The sequence below is a fragment of the Ursus americanus genome, chromosome 1, assembly GCF_024610735.1.
Source record: "Ursus americanus isolate L20-20 chromosome 1, mUrsAme1.1.p, whole genome shotgun sequence".
Taxonomy (NCBI): Eukaryota; Metazoa; Chordata; class Mammalia; order Carnivora; family Ursidae; genus Ursus; species Ursus americanus.
The window spans coordinates 54,812,688-54,834,575 of record NC_142127.1 but is presented as its reverse complement, the minus strand read 5'-3'; the positions used below and the strand labels follow the sequence as shown (position 1 = coordinate 54,834,575).

Genomic DNA, 21,888 nt, shown 5'->3' with positions numbered 1-21,888 from the left:
AACCTCACACTTCTAAAGCTTTACTCATGCTGTGGTTTTGTCTGGATTGTTTTTACCTTCTTTCTCTGCCAGATGAACTTTTACTTCTACAAAGGCCAGCCTAGACCAACTTCCTTTTGGGAAGTGATTTTCCAAATACCATTCCCAACTCAAACAAAACTGACCCTCCTTTTTTCTGTTCCCATAGTGCCTTGTGCATTTTTCCATTATGGCATTTATCACAAACCACTGTCATTGTTTGTAAGCTCCCCAAAGGTGTGTCCCCTTCAGCTTCTTCCTATACCTCTTTCTGTATGGGTAGGGGCAGGGCTGAGCTAGCTGACCATCCCTATACAGATGGGTTCCCATTGCCAACTTCTTTAAGCAAAAAGGAAAAGACCTTTATTATATGTTTATGCAAGATTTGCCCCATGACTGTCCATCACTTAGTAGGGAACATGGTCATTCTTGAAAGAGCAAAGTCTTGGGAGTCTCTAGTGAACACTAAACTCTAGGGTTGAGAACAAAAATGTCAATACAGATACAGTCTAATGATTAACATTATTTTATTCAGATATTTTGTCTTCTAATTTAGAGACTCATTTTGAGAATTAACTCTTAAAAAAAGCCTTAAGTGTATTTTCATATAGTTTTCTCTGTTTGAATCTTTAGCTAAGATAGGTTTTTCAGACAATTGAAGGTGGTGAAGTTACTTGTCCAGCAGTGTTTTATTTTGTCTTGTTTTGTTTTACTTGTATTGATTTCTTTCCTCCACTACTCTGCAACTTGTCCTCAGCTTTCTATCTTACCTCACTGGCCCTCACTTCAGGGCAGCCACATTTCAGGAATTATGTGTTATCTGTAATAGGGCAATTCTCTTTTATCCTTCCACTGTCAATATATTTGAGCTCATGAAGCTCTCTTTGAAGTCAGTGTGAGTCTCAAATTTGGAAGCAAAATACCACTGAGAAAGAAGACTCTAAACTGTAGCCTTTTGTGGGAAACTCACTTAAAAACCTCCATCTTCCTCTGTACCCGGTTCTAGTAAAATACAAGTAAAAAATTTCTTTACAATTTTCATGTTATTTTAAACAAATCTTGATCTTAGGGAGGTCTACTTTTTAAAGAGTTAAAATAAGCTTAGTGGTTAATTTTTACTTTTTAAGAAAGAGTCACTGAAGTTAAGGGACAGCTGTATTTTCCTTCTCTCAGACTCTTAGTTCAAGGATTTTTTTTTTTTTTTGGTCTGCTGTTTTTTATTTGTTTGTTTGTTTTTCTTTAAGCCAGAATTTATTTTAACATCCCCACCTTAAGGGTCAATATAGTTTTATTATTTGAATATGAGAAGCTATTAAACGTGGACAGATATTAAAATATATAAACTTTGGAAGTATTTTAATGCTTTCTCAAAACTTGATTTTCAACAAAACATTCAACAAATGTATGTCATATAGAATTTTAAGCCATTTTTCCTCTCTCTATGGTGCACTGGTGTACAGTAAATATCTTGGCAAAATATACACAAACCCAGAAACATCACACCAGACGTCCACTTGCATGAGATGATCAGTAAATGTCTTTTTCTTTCTGCTGAAAGAAGAGTCAGCCCACCCCAGTTCCCTGCATATAACAGAGAAGAGTATGGGAGAAGCTGACAGGGCTATTTAATGAGGAAACTTGTGGCAGGGTAGACATAAACAATATGGCCTTGGAACCTAGGGGCTAAAATACAATGCAGACTGTGGGGGAGAGGATTCTTCCTTTACCCCATGAAACTTAAGCACCCTCAAGTGTCTGGTCTCCCTCAAGTGGCTTCCAAAGCTTTGACAAGGGGCCTTAAGCAAAAGAATAAATCTCCCTAGAGACTAGAGGGGGGAGAGAACTTGGAAGTGTCTGTGGTCTGGCAGTTATGCACATGGCAGCTAAGATCCACTGAACTGACATGATCCCATTTGCACCCACAAACTACAGAGTAATCGATATTGATGGGTTTCCAAACTGCAGTAACTCTCCTTATCTTGGTTCTGGCCCAAACTGAAGATCTTAGTACTGGATTTGATATCTCTGGTCAGACCCCATGGAGAAGACTATTCTGGACTGGCTTTCATCATCAAGAGGGCTATTAATCAGCAGGGATACATGTAGGACTGGGATGGTGAGAATAAGGAAGGCATGCCAGAGGAGGAGTTGCTGAAGGAATTAGAGCTGGTTAGAAAAGAATGATCTTGGTTGGAGGACTATGGGAAACATGTTAATTACTGCCAAATATTTCAAGGGCTGTCAGCTAATGAGATCCCATGGGACTGGGAGCAAAGGATGATTATTAGGAAGTAAGTTGAGCGGCCACAAAATGGAGTGGAATATTTTGGTAGGTAATGAGTTCCCTGTCACTAAAGACATTCAATTTGCTATTAGATGTCCATTTGTCAGAGAGATTGAAACAGGGCCATTGTCAGCCCATACGGTTTCTATTCCATTTCTTCTCTCTGTGAGAATAGAAAAAGTACTCCCTCTAGATGCATGCAGCTCTAAGCCAACATGCACAACTAGGAATAGATTTCAGTTCCTTTTACAGGGCACCCCTTTGCAGGGCAGAACCACACATGGCTGTGTCCATGATCTTAACATGTTCTTCTCCAACAGCAATCAATCAAAAGAGAGGAAGACATACAGAATAAAAGAGCTCTCATCAATCAAAAGGAGTTGACCTATAAGGACCTTAATGAAAGAACTCATCCTTTGAACCAGATGTACCCCCAAGAAACAGAAATAATTTGGGCCCTTTCCTTTGTGGTTGAATTCACAATACTTCATTGGGAAAATGTACAAAGGCTACTGTCACATGTGGAATTTACTTTAGAAGCTGTTAAAATGTAGATACTTTTTAAAAAATGCTTACTATGGGCCAGAAAATATGTTAAGCACTTGTATAAATTATTACCTTAATCTGCACAATAACTAAGTAGTAGTATTATACCCATTTTACAGATGAAGTGTAATCAACTTGTCTGAGATCACATTGCTAGGAAGTGGCAAAATAGGTATTTGAATCAGGTATATTTGACTCTAAAACTCATGGTCTTTTTCATAAAACAAAATTATCCTTTTGAAAAAAAAGCAAGGTTTTCGGGGCTCCTGGGTGGCTCAGTCGGTTAAGCATTTGCCTTCAGCTCAGGTCATGATCCCAGCGTCCTGGGACTGAGTGCCACATCGGGCTTCCTGCTCAGTGGAGAGTCTGCTTCTCCTTCTCCCTTTGCCACTCCCCTTCCTTGTGCTTGCTCTCTCTGTCACTCTCCCTCTGTCAAATAAATAAAAAAAATCTTTAAAAAAAGAAAGGAAGGAAGGAAGGAAGGAAGGAAAGAAGGAAGGAAGGAAGGAAGAAGAAGAAGAAAAAGAAAGAAAGAAAGAAAGAAAGAAAGAAAGAAAGAAAGAAAGAAAGAAAGAAAGAAAGAAAGGTTTCGAAAACTCTAACTCAACATTGTAATTCTGCATTACAGTAAAATTTTAAGATTGGAAAGTTGAATTGGTGCAAAAGCCAGAATGTGGTATAAATACTCAGAGTGACAATCATCCTTCCTGACCGTCTGTCTCTGAGCATTCTGTCCCACTGGGCCTTAGTTTATGCACCCATGCAACATAAACTGAAGAAATGATGAGGTGCTTTTCAGAACATCTACTTGCACTGTTGCAGCCATAGGTTCATTATAATCTCCCCTCCCCTCTGTAACCTTACCCTGATCGCAACAGCCAGGATGGTTGCTTCCTCCCTGCACTTCTTTGCATTCCTGATAGGTACCATTGACTTGGCAACTAGTCAGCACAGCTGACACATTTTTCATTTGAAATTTGAACTGGGTGCCTAAATTGTTCATTGTGTAAGTGTCAGTGTGTGTATTTCTTACCTCCCCATCTAGGTGGCAGCCTCTGTGAGGGGAGAGACCATAGTTTGTGCTTTCTAGAAACGACCTCAACAGTGCTTACGTGCAGTGCCTTGCACAGAGTTGACTGTCTTCCTTTGTCCTACAATTTTAGACTGATTGCAGTACATACGCAGCCTGAATGAAAGCCAGTTCTAGGCATGTTCAGATTTAGAATGAATCTTTCTGGAGCCCCTGCTCAGTAAGTGTTTTTACCATCATTTTCCTTGGGAATTTTGTAAGTAGGGACCTACAGCTCTGGATGATCAAGTCCAATGCCTTTTCCTCCCTCTTCCTTTGACTGCATGCAGTCTCAGACTGCAGTGTTTATGACCTGAAGAGTCTCCCTGAAACTCTGTGACGTGGACTGCCACTCCCTTCTTTTCTTTCGGTAAGAACCTACTATTCTTGCTCTACTCCTACTCATTGATGCCTTCCCTGAGAGGCAACAGGATAAACAGAGTATCATGGGGCTCTGCAGTCACACTTAGCTGAAAATTCTGTTTCCACTTAGGAAAATTATTTAGCATCTCTGAGCCTCAGTTTTCTGATCTATAAAATGTAGATAATTGTACAATCCATAAGCCACACCGGCTGCCCACCCAGCCCCACAGAGTCCTCTGTAGGCCCTCTTGAGGGACCGGCATCATCACCTCCCACCTGCACAACTTGGCTGCTCTACCTTTCATCTCTCTTAGCCAGTTTTTCTTTCTCTGTGTCCTTGGATTGACCTTCCTGAAATCACAGCTCCAATCATGTCACTTCGCTGCTCCGTACTCTACACCAGCTCCCTATCGCCTGTGACTAAGGTTTCAGCCCCATGGTCAAAGGCGCCACCTTTAAGCCCTGACATTCTTTTCATGTTAGTTCCCCACCTCATGGATCCTGTGCTCCCACCAAAAAGGATTGCCCAGTGTTCCGAGAACACCCTGTACTCTTCTCCCTTTGTGTCTCTGTTCCTGCTGTTTCCTCCTCCTCTGGTGCTCTCCTCCTCACCACCCCCAGTCTCTCCCTGCTGAACTCTTGCCCACCCTGAAAGACCCAGCTTCAAGGTTTTCGCATTTGTTGATGAAACTGGTTCCTTTCTTAGGGTGTTCACCACTGGCCCTTCACCTTTCCCTGCCCCAACCATTTCTTCCCTCAGCTTCTTCCCTCATCCCCAGGGTCCAGCAGCAGCTCTTCTGCCCAGCACATTCTAGCTCAGCACTTTCCAAACTGTTTTACCACAGAACACTTCTTAAAAACTGTAGAATGGCGTAAAGTACACAGACAGCACAGAGTGAATTGACAGACCAATTAATCGCTGCAAGAAATGAGCAGCATTCAGTCACACTCCTTTATAAGCTTACGAATGGCTTCATCCTACTGGATCCTCCTGTCAGGTGCATTACCATGTTTCCTCCTGTATTTTGCTTTCATTGCAGCACAACATAAAATGTCCCTTCTCACAGATATAATGTAGCAAAGAAGAAAAACATGGACTTTGTTGTTGTCCCTTTGTTTGTTGTAGAAAAGAAAGGCGTCATCTTATCTTTGAAATCCTCAGTCTTATTTCTTTGATTTAGGCACCACGTGAGAAATACACAGGTCTGCTTTTTAGTAAAACTTCCACTCCTCAGCCAGAGATCCAAAGCGAATAAATGGATGTGTTAGTAGTGTTTAATATGCCAGAAGGGATGACTAACATCACAAGTATATGTTACGTTCACCAGACCCAGACCAGCAGTCATTACGGATGACACCTACCGATGGTGCTAAAGAATGTGCTTCCCACTTCTTCATGCATCTGGGCGCCTCTCCGTGCCGCTGGTCCTCAGGGTGGCACGGATTCCACACTGCGGCACGTTGTTGCATAGTAACAACAACTAGTGACAGTGTTTAGTATTTTCTTTACGCATGTGGCATCTGTGGTACACTCACTCACGTGTCCTGGAACCTAGGCTTCCACAGGGTGTGGTTTGGAAAACATCGCCCCAGCACACTTGCATTCATTTATGTAATTTCAGTTCTCACCTGCCACGTCACAAACCTCACATCCTCCACGAAAATTTTCCTTGACATCGCGAATTTGAACAGTACTCAGTTTTGCATTTCCATAGCTCCTGGTAGTGCTCAGTACGTACTTGGGGAAGAAATGGTGGAAGGGAGGGAGGGAATAGGGAATCTTACTAATTCTTACGCCATTTCTGTAAATTTGATGATTGTAGTGAATGCGATACAAAAGAAAGTTCACAAAATGTGTTTTCGTTAAGAAACTCTGAGACATACTACAAAATAGGTACATAATTACTAAGATTACGCATGGTCTAGATCTGCTCTTTTGCTGCCTTTAAAATTATGTAAACTCCTTATTTATTTCCTGATTTTTTCCCCGTTCTGGGGTTAATTTTTCCCTGTGTCAAACGTCCAGTCTGCTCAGCTAAGTGGACTGGGGAGGTCAGTGGGATTTATTATGCTGTGATGTTAGCAGCCTATTGCCGATCTCGGTCATTACATGATGACTTACTTTATGTCTGTCTGCTTTGGCCTAAATACAACCTAGAGTTGTTTTCTGGAGCATAGAGAATCTAGTATTTCTTCCCACGGATTTGATTATTTTACATTACATCAGGTAAATTTTGGGGTTTTTTTTTGAAGTAGCTACTGATAATTAGCTTGCTATTCCGTGACTCGAGTCACTTATCCCTTCTTAAGGGGGATAGAAAATCCTACTATGAGTATAGTTTTATGAGATTTGCTTTCAAGCAAACTTATGTGTCTCTATTTTCTTACTATCTGCTTTGGTTTTGATAGTTTCAAAGAAAGCATGGAGAAATCATCATATTCCGACTGGCTCATAAATAACAGTGTTGCTGAGCTAGTGGCTTCCACAGGCCTTCCGGTGAACATCAGCGATGCCTACCAGGATCCTCGCTTTGATGCCGAGGTAAGAGGAATTCTCTGGTTGCAGCCTTAAGGTTCACTTGTCACCCTGGTGATGGTTTGCTGGTTGAAACAAAAGAGGGACATCATGTAGATCGACAGCAGCCCCTGAGTTTACAGGCAATCTTTTTTTTTTTTTTTGCATCTTTCTCCTGTGATCAGATTTTTAGCATTACCTACTGTTGAGTAACAAAAACCTCCTCTCTACACTGATTTGTGGCAAAAGAGCTATTTGTTATGTATTAGTTTGAAGCTCTTTTACAATTGGATACATTTTATGTTAAATGTACCCATATACAAGTACCCATGCATTAACTCGTGAACATTTTATATTAAACATAGTTTATATTAAACTATGAAATAGTTATCAATAAAAATGTGTATATAACATAGTTATTTCCCAATAGATGCTAGGACAACTACCATGTCTTTTAAAATTGCTCCCAAGAAACGGTAAATTGGTTTGTGTTATTGTTTAATGTTAATTTTGTAGGCACATTGTGCAGAATATATTAAAGCAATATAGATTCTGACTTGTAGATGTTTAAATTCTAAGTACAGTATCATACAGATAAATTTACATGAATTTATAAAATACGTGTGTGTGTGTGTGTGTGTTCAATAAATTACACGTTTCCTATTCTAGATTGCCAAGCTAAGATCTAAAGAGTAGCAGTTTTTTTGACAGGGAAGGTGAGGAGATGTGTTCCAGGCAAAGCTGAGAGAACATGGGGGCTGAGGGGCTGGGGTGCTGAGATGAGTTAACACTGTGGAAAGCACCAGGTAGATGAGGCTGGAGGGGGAAGCAGAGACCAGATTGCTAAGACTGAAAACCACGTGAAGAAGTTGGGGTATTTGTTCTAGGCAATGGGGAGCCAGTAGTTGAGTTTTAAATCAGGGAGATACAGTAGTTGTATTTTATTTCATTTTATTTTAAAGATTTTATTTATTTATTTGACAGAGAGAGACAGTGAGAGAGGGAACACAAGAAGGGGGAGTGGGAGAGGGAGAGGCAGGCTTCCCGCTGAGCAGGGAGCCCAATGCAGGGCTCGATCGCAGCACCCTGGGATCACGACCTGAGCCAAAGGCAGACGCTTAACGATTGAGCCACCCAGGCGCCCCATATAAGAGTTGTATTTTAGAAAGATCACATCACCTCTGTGGCTACAGCACAGAGAATAGATGAGCAATAATAACTGAACATTTAAGCTGAAATGATGACTCTGGAGACAGACAGGGATTAAGTCCCAGTTTCCAGACTCCACAGACCTCCTCCTCAGGCCTGCCCTGTGCTGCCCCATGCCTGGAGTGGGACATGATGTCTCAGGAGGCTGCAGCTAAACTTCAAACTTCCGTCACGTCATCTTTGCAGATCTCTGCAGGGAAATTTTTAATTCCCCAGAACTTACCACCTCTCTGTAGCTGCTTGGAGCTTTCTTCCCCCAGGCTATGTCCTCTAGTAGTTTCTATTAATTCTTGAGTATGGAGCTCCGCTGCTCCTACCTTGCAAATCCTTTCATGAACTCCGGGTCGGATTGGGTGTCTCTGCAGCGTGCTCCCTTGGCTGTCCCAACCCTGACCACCCTCTAGCTCTCTTCAGTTCTGACGCATTATTTCTGAGCTTTGGCTTACCTTCCTTGGGAAAGTACACAGTCTAAAGCTTCTTTATTTGTCCTCCTTTGTGAGAAAATACTACCACCTTGGTTCTGTGATTGGCAGAGCAGAAATAATTTATAGAGGTCAATGTTTGTATACTTCAGCATCGCGATTGGATTAGGACTGATTTGACGAAGTTTTGTGTTTTGCCATGTTTCTTTTTCCTTGCTTCTGGAGAGAGAATCCTGAAGAACAGATATCTAAACACAGTTTTATGAAGCAATCAGTAATAGCTGAACAAACTGAAAGACTTGATACGCAGAAAAATTATTAATTGCCAATTCCTTGTTACCAAGTCATCATATTAGATTAGATGTAAATGGGTCATGGTTGATTCCTATCCCAAACTTTAGTACTAAGTTTGTTATGGATTACTGTTACCCTGCTCTTAGCTTTGGATCATGAAGTCAAATTCTGGGGAAAAGAAAGAATCAACAAATTATACCATTTTAAAAAGTTGACTAATTAGCCATATGTAAAGGTATAACAAAACATGAGGCTGTAAACACCCACTACCCAGTTTAAGAAAAGAACATGATTATTACTTATGAATCTTTGTACAGATCTTCCCTAATCCCTTCCCCTTTTCTTTCCCTGCAGAGGTAACCCTATCCTAATTTGAACTTAACATTCTTTTGCTTTTCTGTATCGTTTCACTGCATATGTCTGAATCCATGCCAAATAAATCATTATATCTTTCATGCCTCTGAGCTTTATATACATTAAATTATACTGTATGTATTCTTCCGTGGCTTGCTTTTTCATTCAGCGTGTGTTCCTGAGTCATGTGAGTTTGCAATTCATTCATTTATTTTCACTGCTGCCAAGTATTCCACTGTATGAATAAGTCTTGCTTTACTTATCCACTATGGTGTTGATGGACATTTGGGTTCCATGTTTGGCTGTCACATACATGACTGCTAAGGACACTCTTGTACATGTCTCTACGTGTACACGTGCAAGAGTGTTCCTAGTGTCTCTACCTTGGAGAACGACATGCTGGGTCATAGGCTAGCAATGTCTTTGCCTTCATCAGGGAAGGAAAAATTCTTGTCCAATCATTGCTCTTTTTTCTTCCTTGTGGAAAACAGCACATATAGCAAGCACAATTAATATCTCAAGAATACCTCTGCTCCTACAGTTTAGTGATCTTGGATATACCATATCCTTATGTCTGCAGACTTTTAGCACATCTCTTCCGGATTAGTGATACAGCCACTTTACATTTTTCTCTTCGCTTGTAGTCCATTCTAATAAAGCAGCCTGCTCCACTGATCTATAAAAAGAACAGTGTGGACTCTTGAGCAAAAGTGCAACAGTTACTTCTGTGGGATTGGGCATAAAAATTTCATGCTTTTATCCAGTAATTAGAAGCAACGATGCCTGAAGACAGTAAACTGTGGTAGGTTAAGCAGTGACTGTTTCGTGAAATCACTCTCTTCCCTCTGATAAAATAAAGCATGTACTTAGACCAACATGATTTCTTGGTCTTCCACCTAAAATGCTTTCAATCTTCCACATAGCTAATACCAGATTTCAATTGAAAATCTGATGATGCATTATATATGATTTTTACATGGTCTCTTTGCATGGTATTGGAGTTTAAAGTTATTTTATGTTTCCCTTCTCATGCTAAGGGGAAAAAAATTGATGAGGAATTAATCAGTGTAGATGGAGGTGAGTGAGAGAATTCTGCCTAAAAGCAGGCATTTAGTAGATATGTCCTATGAATGTGTGTGTATGCTATAGTGTGTGTGTGTGTGTGTGTGTGTTATGTATTACGCCAGGAAAAGCAAAATTATTTATCTGCTTGGGCTTCCTCCCTTCTCAAGTATATTTTGCCTCAGGGACAGGTGTCAACTGTTTATGTTAATAATGAATGAGACTCCAGACTAAGCCATGATGCCAAGAGGCTAAGAGGCTCCAACCTTCTCCCCATGAAGCCTGATGTAAGATGGTGTAGATCATAAGATAAAGACAACCATTTCAGATAATATTTTTTATTAATGTTTTAAGTGTTTTCTTCAAGATAAAAAAAATGTCATGACAAAATGAAATTGCTTCATTCTTGCACTAAAAGTAATTCTGGAATCATCCTAGAGGTAGAGGGTAACTTTTAGAACTGTGTTGTCTTCCTGCAAAGGTTTGAGTCCTCTCTTCTTGGTCTGCTATGGGCCCATGATTTTTATCACTAATCATAATTGAGTAGTTATTTATTACTGATAGAATATAAGGAAATAATTTTTTAATCCAGGATTAGTGGAGTATCTCTCAGAGTTTTCTTCCCTGGAAAAAGCGCTTGCTTTTTGGTTCTCTACACTCACTCACTTCCCTGAATAGTTTGAAGCTGGTTAACAAGAATGATAATTTGCAGAGTGGTAGCATGGGTAATCCCTTTCAAAGCATTTCCTATTTTTCCTACAGATTTTCTCAACATAAATCTATATGATGAACTTAAATCAGCCAGAAATACATTTCCCTGAATGCTGGTCTCTAGCCTAAATTTCTCAGTGCCTCAATGGCTAATTCTGGCAACTTGAATTTTCTTTGCTGAAGAAGGACCCCAATTCATCAGACAATGTAGTGTCCTCGGATAGAACACCCCAAAATGGATTGGCCTTATTCTGGGGTTTTATACTGTAGATGTGTCAACTTTCAGTTAATAGGAATATTAGAGATTTCTTTAATTTACAGATGAGGAAACAGACTCAGAGAGCTGAAGTGTCTTGCCTAAGGCCACACAGTTTCCTCAAGACAGGGCGCAGAACAGACTGGACTTTCTGATTCCTAATTCAGTTCCTTGACTGGTCTCTCCTATAGGGACCAGAGGCTGAGGGGCTGCTTGGGTAATGGAATCACCACTCCGTCTTTCCTCTATCCACAAAGGCACGTGAATGTTGGCCAGCAGACCTACCTTTTTGTCCTTTCTGCTCCGCTCACCTGCTGAGTCATCCTGGACATACTACTCACGTATATATTGTAACATGTAAAATTCTATATAAATATTTTGTAAATGATGCAGTTTTGTATAAATATCAGTGAAGATATTTATCTGACTGAGGACTAGTTTCTTCTTTTGGGTGGAGACAGGTTGGCAGAAGCAGGTCATTTTCTCTAAAATGAGGGGCCTTTACACAGAGCGGCAGACCAGCAGACCTTGATTACTGACAAACCAGCTTCAGTGGGGAAGGAAGAGAAAAGTCTCCAGCCAAAGAAGGGAGTTAAGGGTGATTGTTTGTTGACAGTAAAGAAGTGACGGTGGCACTAATCTGATGACCTACAGGTTATCAAGTCAGCTAGTTCTCTCCTTGTCTTCTCAGAGAAGGAACAGTAACAGATATTAGTTACAAAGGTGATGAAGGCTGAATGCATGTCCTGTGGCCTTGGGCTGCCGTGGCGAGATGGTCACCATATCCTGTCCTCAAGTAGCCAGCAATATGCAGACTTGGCTCTTCGCAAGGATGGCCAGACATCCAGGGGCCAGATTACCAAGGCACATTAAGGATGATCAAATTTCAGGAGCCAGCCACACTATCCAGGCCCGAACAACCCACCAATCTTTAAAACATATAGCTGAAAAACCAATTACTCTGGTATATTTCAAACACAACCCCGTTGCCTACATTCAAACCACAGTATCACTTAAGGCAATAGATAAACTCCAAAATCTCCATGGCTGAACACAATAGGAGTTCAGCATTTTCTCCTGTTGAGCCCAGACGATGCTCCTGATCATTGGCATTGCACAGGGCCGTGCTCCCTTCTCCATGAATGAAACTGTCCAGCAGCCACTGATGAGTAACTCGCCCAGTGAACCATCTCGTGGAGTCTTAGATCGCTAACTGGGTGCCAGCCCCAATACGTCTTCTCATGTGCATTTGGTAGTTTCTTTTCCAGTTTAGGCTAACACAGGAAGGTTGTCAATTTGGGGATTCATGATGCCAGAGTCTATTTTCTGTTAGTAAGAGAGAATTTACTCGGCCAGGCTTTGCCTTAGCTGTACAGCTAAAATAGAAACTAGATTTCCAATTTCGGTGTCTTTCCTACCTTATAATGACTTCTGAGAAGTCCTCACAAACTCTGCCCAAAGATATGCAGGGAGAGAATGATCCTTATTTTGAAACCTCAGTTTTCAAACTGTTGGTCTTCCTTTTAATAGAAACTACAAAGGGATGTGTTTCATGTGATATAAAGCCCATCCAGGTGCTGCCAGGAACTTGCTGTGAAGGCTATGGGGCAAGTAATCATAGTTGTCTACCTGCTGGGTATTCTCTTTGTGACTGTATTAAATATTTAATGGAGTTCCCTCCTTGTGGGGAACAGAGCAACTTAGAGGGCAAGCCACAGTGATTACTTGCCTTCTGTCCGCCTGTTTGAGTTGTCTCTGAGGAGTGGCACCTGCTGGGCTTGATAGCCTGCATGATTTTAAGGCCAAACTCCTTGGTTTATGGGTGGAAAATTATGACAGAATGGTTATATAAGATACTCCACAGATCCAGAACCAAATTTCTGAGCTTTAAATTCTGCAACCTTATGAAGATCACTATATGTTTATTCTGTTACAAGACTCTGTTACATCCTCCATGAAAAGGATGGAGGACAGAAAAGATATACCTGATTATTTTATTTATAGTGGCTCAAGAAACACTCATGTTCACAGGTGATCATGTAAGTGGTAGGTTTTGTAGTTTTACCCATCCTTTGCTCCTTGGGAAGAGGGTGCCCACGCTCAGCTCCTGAAGACACTGACAGAACACCATGTGTATTAATTTTCTATTGCTGCATCACAAGACACCACACATTCAGCAACTTAAGACAAACACTCATTTCTTATCTCACAGTTTCTGTAGGTCAGAAATCTAGGCATGGCATAGCTGGGTTCTCTACTTCAGGGTCACACAAGGCTAAAATCAAGGTGTTGGCCAGGTGGCATTCTCATGTGGATTTTGGCACTTTTCAAAACTTATCTGGGTAATGGCAGAATTGAGTTCCATGCAGTTATAGACTGAGGTTTCCCTTTTATTAATGACTGCTACTAAAAGGTCTCTCTCAACTCTTAGAGATTGCCCTTAGGTACTAGCCATATGGCCCTCTCACAACATGGCAGCTCACTTGCTCAAAGCCAACAGGAGAATCTCACTGCAGTTGGCTGTGACAGAGGCTTACATGATGTCAGGAGTGACTTACATAATCACAAGAGGGCTATCCCATCCCCTCGGCCACATAACATAACCTAATCAAGGAAGTGATGATCCTGTCATATTTACAAGTCCTGCCCATACTCAAGGGGAGAGGATTATACCAGATTTCTACAAAGTGGATGATGGAAGGTGGGAATCTTAGAGACCATCTTTAGAATTCTGCCTACCACACTATAATAATAACTACAATTGCATCCACATAAAATATCTCCATCCCATATGACCTTCCATATGTCCTGATATGGAAAAATGTCCACAAGAAAAAAGCCACAAAGCAGTATGTATAGAATAATGTATAGAAGTATTAATAGAATGATATATGTACATATATACACATATTTTTCTCATAGACCCCTCAAACCTAACATGTCCAAAACAGAGCTCACAATCTTTTTTTTCCCAAGCCTACTCCTCTCTGTTTCCCTGTCTCTATTAAGGCAACTCAGTCCTTCCTGATGCATATGACATAAATTTTATAAGCATCATTCTCTTATGTTGCACATCTGACTCATCAGGAAGTCCAGGTGGCTCTACCTGCAAAATTTATCCAGCATCTGACCGCTTCTCACCACTCAACTGCTACCACCCGGTCCAAGTCACCCCCATCTCTGGACGATTTCATGGCCATAGCCTCTTACTCTCTGCCCCTCTATACTCTGTTCTTGATGTAATAGCCAAATGCTTTTAAATTTTAAGTCATATCATATCACAACTCTATTCACAAACTCTTCAAAGCCTCTTTATGTCACTAGATAGAGTAAAAGCAAACTCACAATTCTTTCCGAGGTTTACAATGCCCTACACCATCTGGCACCTCATTATCTGGCCCCAGCCCTGACTCCTACTACTCCAGCCACACTGGTCATTTTGTTATTCCTAGAATGTGTTGCTGCTCACACACCTACATCAGAGCCTTTGCACTGGCTGTTCCCTCAGCTGAAATACTTTTTCCCCAATATCTGCATCGTTCAGATCCTCACTTCTTTAAAGTCATCTTTCAAACATTACCTGTGGTAAGGCCTGACAACCTTGATATTAAATCCCCTTTATCCTGCTCTATTTTTTCTCTGTAATTCGTAACACCTTCTAACATGTAATCTATTTCTGTATTTCTTCTGTATTTTTTGCCACCAGTCTTCTCTCACTAGAATGTAAGCTCAGTGAAAGTGAGGATTTTGTCTGTTTTGCTCACTGATGTCTCCGCAACAACTGGAACAATGTTTAGTACTTAATAGTCATTATTGTTCAACATTGTTGAATATTTTATCTATGTTATATATGAACATATATATTGTTGAATATATCGTATATTGATGAATGAGCATATTATATATTCATAGGAAAAGATCAGAAAGAACTTATACTAAACTGTTAATAGTTGCCATGTCTAGAGATGGCAAGATTAGAGATTTTAATTTTATTTTTGCTTAAAAATTTCACAAGTATTTGCATTCTTTTTGTAATCAGGCAAAATTATAAAGATATTTTAAAATTTTAGACCCTTGATATCTTATGTGAAATTATATTTTGCCAGGCTATTGTGAGCCCTCTAAAAACTAGAAATTATTACTCAGAACCAGAATTGAAATAATGCAAGATCTAAGGAAATTAACTTGCCTTGCCATATCTTTGGGGAATTCAGATGGTTATTTTCTATTGCCCTAGCCAGTGGAGCGTGCTGCATGGATTTTATCCTAAAATCCTTCTTTGCCTGAGACTGTCCCAACAGCAGGTATATAAAGTGTCTGCAGATGAGCTGCTGCTGAATCAGGTGGCTTCTCAGAGTGCACACTCTTATTTACAAACACAGTCACCCTGAAATGGTTGTTCTGATCTTGCTTTTAGCTGGCATTGTGCTTATGAATTCAACTCCCAATAATTAGTTGCATCTAGTACATTATCTGTGAAGCTTTCTGCCCTTCTTTTCATACTAGATTCAAAAGACTACCTTAAAACAAGCATACTAATGCACAACAAGGCATTATTTAGTCATTATAAGGTATAATATTCTATTGCTTAATTTAGTATTTCCCCCCATTTGTATAGTTATGGAGAGAATATTCAGAGCCATTACATGCAGGGTCTGTTCTCTATCTGCAGCAGGAATGAACAATTGGACCCAACATTTAAATAGGATAGGTTTGGCAAGGGGGGGATGACAGGAAATAACTAAAAAGTAGGGCAGGCCTTATGCACGGATGGTTTGGTGGTATATGTATTTGTTAAAATTTAGGAGCAGCGGGAAACCCATCAGCACCCAGATCTCCTCTGCCGTGGGTGGCTGATGCCTAGAGTTACACAGTTAAATCTAAAGGTGTCATGACCCTAAATCCATCATGCTTCAATCCCATGCAGTTTTTCCATATGAAATTCTTTCTCTGGTTTTTTTTTTCTATTACTAAAGTCTGTTGAAGACAACTCAGTAGTTCTTGCCCTTGTCATGTAGCACTTAAGGATAATGGGGCTCCGGGCATTAAAGCCCATTTCGCCTGTCAGAGCCTCATAGCAAAGCACTCCCATGGTCTGGGATGCTGAGTGCTAGCCCAGCAGGACAATTCATTGTCTATTTCCTGTAACGCCTTTGGTCTATCAGCTATGCTGCTGTTACAGAGGGAAATGTGCAAAATTGAAACCATTAAGGGATAGAGCTCTGTGGATCTGCTGAAAGGCATTTGCTTACCAGTAATCTCTCAGTCGCTGATAGTTAGTGTAAGCTAGTTTGAGATACCTTCCGGGGAGTAGGGTTTGAAGACTGGACAGTGGATATAACAATTCCAGATGACCAGGAAGGTCAGGAAAGTTAGGACGATTACTAAGAATTGAATAAGGTATAGAATGAGGCAGCTGTGGGGAGCGAACACAAATAGGGTTCCTGTGGTTCTAAGAGTGGAACAGACTTTGCTGCGTAGGAGGTGAAGCAATACCTCAGTTCTAAGCCCAAAGGTCAGTTATTTTTCTAGGAGTACTTTTGTCAGAAATTCAAGGAGTCATTGGTAGGTATGTTCTAGAAGCCATTAGGACTGATCCTATGTGTAGGTAAGGTAGGCAAAAAGAAACTGCCTCTCTACTGTTTCAGAAAAATCAAGGGACTGACGTCAGAACGTCTCTACCCTCAGCTTGTCTTAGTACCAGAATTTCTCTCTGGTAGATTGACATTTGGCAGATAAAGTATTGCTTTAAATTATTGGTGGGGTGCCTGGGTGGCTCAGTCAGTTAAGCATCTGCCTTCGGCTCAAGTCATGACATTGGGGTCCTGGGATGGAGCCCCTCATCAGGCTCTGCGCTCATCAGGGAGTCTGCTTTTCCCTCTCCCTCTGCCCCTGCCCGTCCCCCTGCTCATGCACTCTCTCTCTTTCTCACTCTCTCACTCAATCTCTATCTCTCAAGTAAATACATAAAAACTTTTTTAAATAAATAAATAAATACTAAAATTGTACATATCTTCGTAGGGAAAGGAAACACATTGAATATTAAAGAATAGTGTTATAGTACCGATTCACTTAACATTTCCACTGACCACCTTCGAGAGGCTCGAAAATATAACAAGTGTATTTTGATGGCTCCAAGTAGATCCGTTTACTGGAAATACCCAATGAGGACAGAGATGAGACAAAATTTTTAGGTATACACATCTTTAATTGGAAAGAAGTAGGCACTCCCAGATCATATGTTTATTTTAACTGTAGCCTTCTAGAAAGGCTGCTTAGTCTCATGTGGTCTAACATTTGGGACTCTAAAGATGGGAGTTTTAAACTGAGAATGATCGTTCAGGAACCCTGTGGAACAGTGGGGCAGATATTTGAGGGCAGGTATTCCTCTCAATATTAGTAATATTTACATTTGCAAAACACCTTACAAATTTTGAAACCCCTTCACACATATTCTTATAAAACAACTTGGAAAATAAGAAAAAGCACAAAGGAAAAAAAAATGAGAATTGGCTATAATGCCAAAATCTGGAGACAGCCAGTGTTAACATTCTGGTGCACACGAGAGAAATGTCAATAACAAAATGGGGACATAGAAAGTTTCGGTGACTTGGTCGGGGTCAAGAGGCCAATAGATATGTTTGAGCTCCATTGACTGATACAATCTGAAGACTTGGGGTTATGTGATGAACAGAGGTGATTCTTCCCTTCTTCCTTTGTTATTCCTCCTCACCTGTTTGGGATTCATTCTTCAGGTGTCTTGTGCTTCCAGTGGTGGGCTTCATCTCTTCTCCTTCAGCCCCTGCAGCAGATGATATATGCTCCCAGCCCTTGCTGTTTCATACGGTCATATTAACTAACCTGGATTCGTTTAACTTTCCAGAAACAACAGCATTGCCCAGATAGACAAGTCAGGGGGGAGGAGATTGCCTTAATGATCTTAAAATCAAAAAATTCACGCCCCTCATACTCTGCTGTCCTTCCTTCCCCCGTCTCCCTCATGCTGGGCTCATCAAGCATGCTGATCGTTCCACTCTCTATTCACTACTCTCATCGCCAGTTAGTGCCAGCTTCACTCCCTTCCCTCAGCTGCAGGGGAATGATTTAAGGACATTCTCAGCATTCTCTTTCGCCCCTCCTCTCCTCTTGTGCTCAGCCCAGGCAAGCCTCTAGCGTTGGATCAACACAGCTCCACTCTCTCAGTGTGGCCTTCCTCTCCTCCAGAACTAACCACTTGACTTCTATTTCTCATCCCACCCCTTCTTGCCTTGCCTGTCTTTGTCTTCATTTAACCTTCTGTGTTGCTAAATTCAATAACCCATGTTTGGTGCTTATCCTATTTGACTGTTCTGCTAAATTTGACGCTATTATTCCATTTTAGTTCTATTTAGAAAATAACTTTTCCCCCTTGTCTACAAGTAATTCATTATCCAAAGTTTAGAAAGCAGAAAGAGTAATTGAAAAACTCTCATAGGCAGAATTCTTTCACAATGTATACATGTATCAAATCATCATGACATACACATTAACCATGTTATAATTTTGCCAATTCTACCTCAGTCAAGCTGGGAGAGAAAAGTGGTGGCCAGAGCTGAGCAGGGATGGAGGAATGAACAGGTGGAACAGAGAGGATTTGCGGGGCAGTGAAACTAATGTGTATGATACTATAATGGTGGATACAGGTCAGTGTGCAGTTGTCAAAACCTGTGGAATGTACAGCGTCAAGGGCAAACCCTAATGTAAATTGGGGACTTTGGATGATAATGATGTATCAGTGTGGGTTCATCAGTTGTAATAAAAGTACCACGCTGGTGAGTGATGTTGATAGTGGGGGAGGCTGAGGTATATATGTGGAGCAAGGGATGGAAACTGTCTGTACTTGCATTCATTTTGCTGTGAACTTGAACCTGTTCTAAAAAGTAAAGAAGTAGAGAAACAAAAACTCCCATAGGCAAACCATTCGGTGGGAACTACTGTGGTTATATTTCCAGGATTTTCCAATGTTTATGTAAGTGTCTGTACACCTACAGACACCCACACTATTACCACTTAATATATTAAAATTTTCCACATTTATCAAATATTCTTCTATAACATGATTTAAATTAGATGGATAATATTCCATTGTATAGATGTGCTATGCTTTACTTAACCAACTCCCTCCAGTTGAGTATTCAGGTTATTTCTAATATAGCATTATCATTAGTACTGCTACAGTTTACACCTTTATATATAAACTTTTGTGTATAGCTATAATAAGTACCATAGAATAAATTTCTAGACACAGGAAATGATGGGTCAAAGGGTATTTATACTTTTTAGACTCTGGATATACATCAATAAATCTGTTTCCAGAAAGGTTGTAGCAGTGTACTCACACATTTAGAAATGCTACAAAGCCTTGAGGTTACGAATATGAGCTCTGGATATCTTTTCTATTCCTGTCACTGACCTCACCTTCCTCTTTCTTCTGCCCAAAATACTGTGTCCTCTCAGGTGCAATTTTCATCCTTTTCGCCTTTTCCTTGCACAAGTTCTTCCTTGGTGATTTTACTCACTCAATCCAAACGAGAGGCTGATGACTCCAAGATGAGTGCCTCAGCTCCTCCTCTCCCAAGGCCATCTCAATTGTAACTTGAACTCGGAATAATTTCGCTCAGACTTCTGTGTTCCCCACATCCGGGAACTCCAGCCACTCTTACTCAAACCGGAAGTTTCCATGTTACCCTCGGCAGGGATGGGAGAACCTCCCCAGAATAAAAAATTCTTTGGGGGAACTACAATAATTTTTGATACACAAAACTCTCTCTTATTTAATTGATAAACAGCCTAAGGTTTATTCTTCTCACCACCAGCCTCTCAAGCTGTCTCCCTCCTGGTTTCTTTCACTCACTGCATGTTCTTGTCTTCTTGCACAGTGACCCTTTTCCTCAGCTGCTGCAAATCTCTTAGGAGAGGTTAGAGCGGGGCTATGGCTGTCCCAGAGTTGGCAGAGGCAACTGTGCCTCCTCCTCGTGCTGGTTTGGGACTACCCACCAGTGTGTATGACCCTCAACAGAACAAAACAGACCCATACATTCTAGCACTGCTCTGGCTAGCCCAAGTCTGTAGCTGATACCTCCCAGACCTCTGTGCAATCGACCTCCTCCTCTTCCTGCCTCACTAGCATTGCTGTAAGTCAGACTTTAGCCTGAGGGAGAGAAAGAAAATCACTTTGTTTCTTTTGGAAGATAACTTTGATGGATGTGTTTGTTATTGTCTGACTTAGTTTGAACCAGTCTCTCCACTTTCAAGACAGTTAATCTCTCTGAGTGTTATCTGAGAGGGAGGAAGCTAACAGTACCTACCTGCAGGGTTTTTTAAATAAGTATAGGCGATAATGCATGTGAAGGTTCTGAACCCAATGCCTGACAGGAAGTGAACGTTAGCTCAGCATCATCGGCGCCATCATTGTCCTTGAAGACACACTTGTTAAGGATCTTAAGCTACTCTTGGTTTCTCTAAACAGAGTTGATGGCTTTTCTATAGTATTTTGAAATTGCTTTACTTGGACACTTATTTTATCTTAACTATTTCTATTTTTACTACACTGTGAGCTCCTCACACAACTGTTTAAATTCATTTTTGTGTCCTCAAAACCCAGCCCTGTGTCTGGTGCATAGGAGGTGGTAAATAAATAGATGTTGGAAGAGTCTTGACTCTTAGCTCACACTATTCTCGAAAATCACTTTCAGTTTGATTGCAAATCTAAATGTGAAAGCTAAAACAATAAAAGTTCTAGGAAAAGAATCGGAGAATGTCTTCATGCGCTAGGAGTAGGGAAAGATTTTTTTGAACAAAACCAAAAAAGTGCTTTAAAAAAAGAAACTAACATACTGGTATCAAAAATAGAAGATATCTGGAAAATTAATTTCTCAGAAGAAAATCAAAACAATCCAAACATAAAATTTAGGTGTGTAAATGAACTTCCAATTTCAAATGTTTAAAATATGTAGGTCTTAACTTCTATAATGAACATTTAAAAATATAAAAGTACCTTTTTACCCCAATAACCATGATCTAAAACCTTGGTATCTTATTTTTTTTCCTATAGTATTGGGATGACAGGTTGACCATTCTCACTAGAAATCAAGGTCATATGAACTCACCGAGACCCTTTCAATCTTTAGTAGCTCTTATCTAACAGTTAGATATGGACCATTGGTTTTAATATTAAGTGGAGCTTATTAATGAATGATGGTTTTAATACTGGTAATTATAACTTCGTGTTTTAAATATGTCATCTGACAGTCTGCTAGAGTACAGAAAGAAGATCTCTGAACCTCTACATTTATCACATATTTTTGCGACTTCAATTTTTTGTGTATGGTTTTATAATATATATAGTAAAATTAGTGATATTAAAAATAGAGAGTATTGGGGCATTTAGGTGGCTCAGTTGGTTAAGCATCCGACTCTTGATTTTGGCTCAGGTCATGATCTCAGGGTTGTGAGATCGAGCCCCACTGGGCATGGAGCCTGCTTAAAATTCTCTCTCCCTCTGCCCACCCCACTCACCCCAACTCAGGTGTGTGTGCTCTCTCTCTCTCTAAAAAAAAAAAAAAAAAAAAAAAAAAGGAGTGAGAGATGGAATATTAAAGAGAATATTTAAAGTATATATGCAGGGCACCTGGGTGGCTCAGTCAGTTAAGCGGCTGCCTTCAGCTCAGGTCATGATCCCAGAGTCCTGGGTTGCAATCCCACATCAAGCTCCTGCCTCAGCCAGGAGTCTGCTTCTCTCTCTGC

At 40.5% G+C, this 21,888-nt stretch overlaps 1 protein-coding gene across 1 annotated transcript in view; it reads left to right on the top strand.

The window, feature by feature from the left end:
- The window catches only part of PDE11A (phosphodiesterase 11A), a 361,649-nt gene that overhangs the window by 175,782 nt on the left and 163,979 nt on the right, over window positions 1-21,888 (top strand). Inside the window, exon 6 of the mRNA XM_045806179.2 lies at window positions 6,690-6,822. Within this exon, the coding sequence (XP_045662135.1) occupies window positions 6,690-6,822 (133 nt within the window). The remainder of the gene's footprint in view (window positions 1-6,689; window positions 6,823-21,888) is intronic.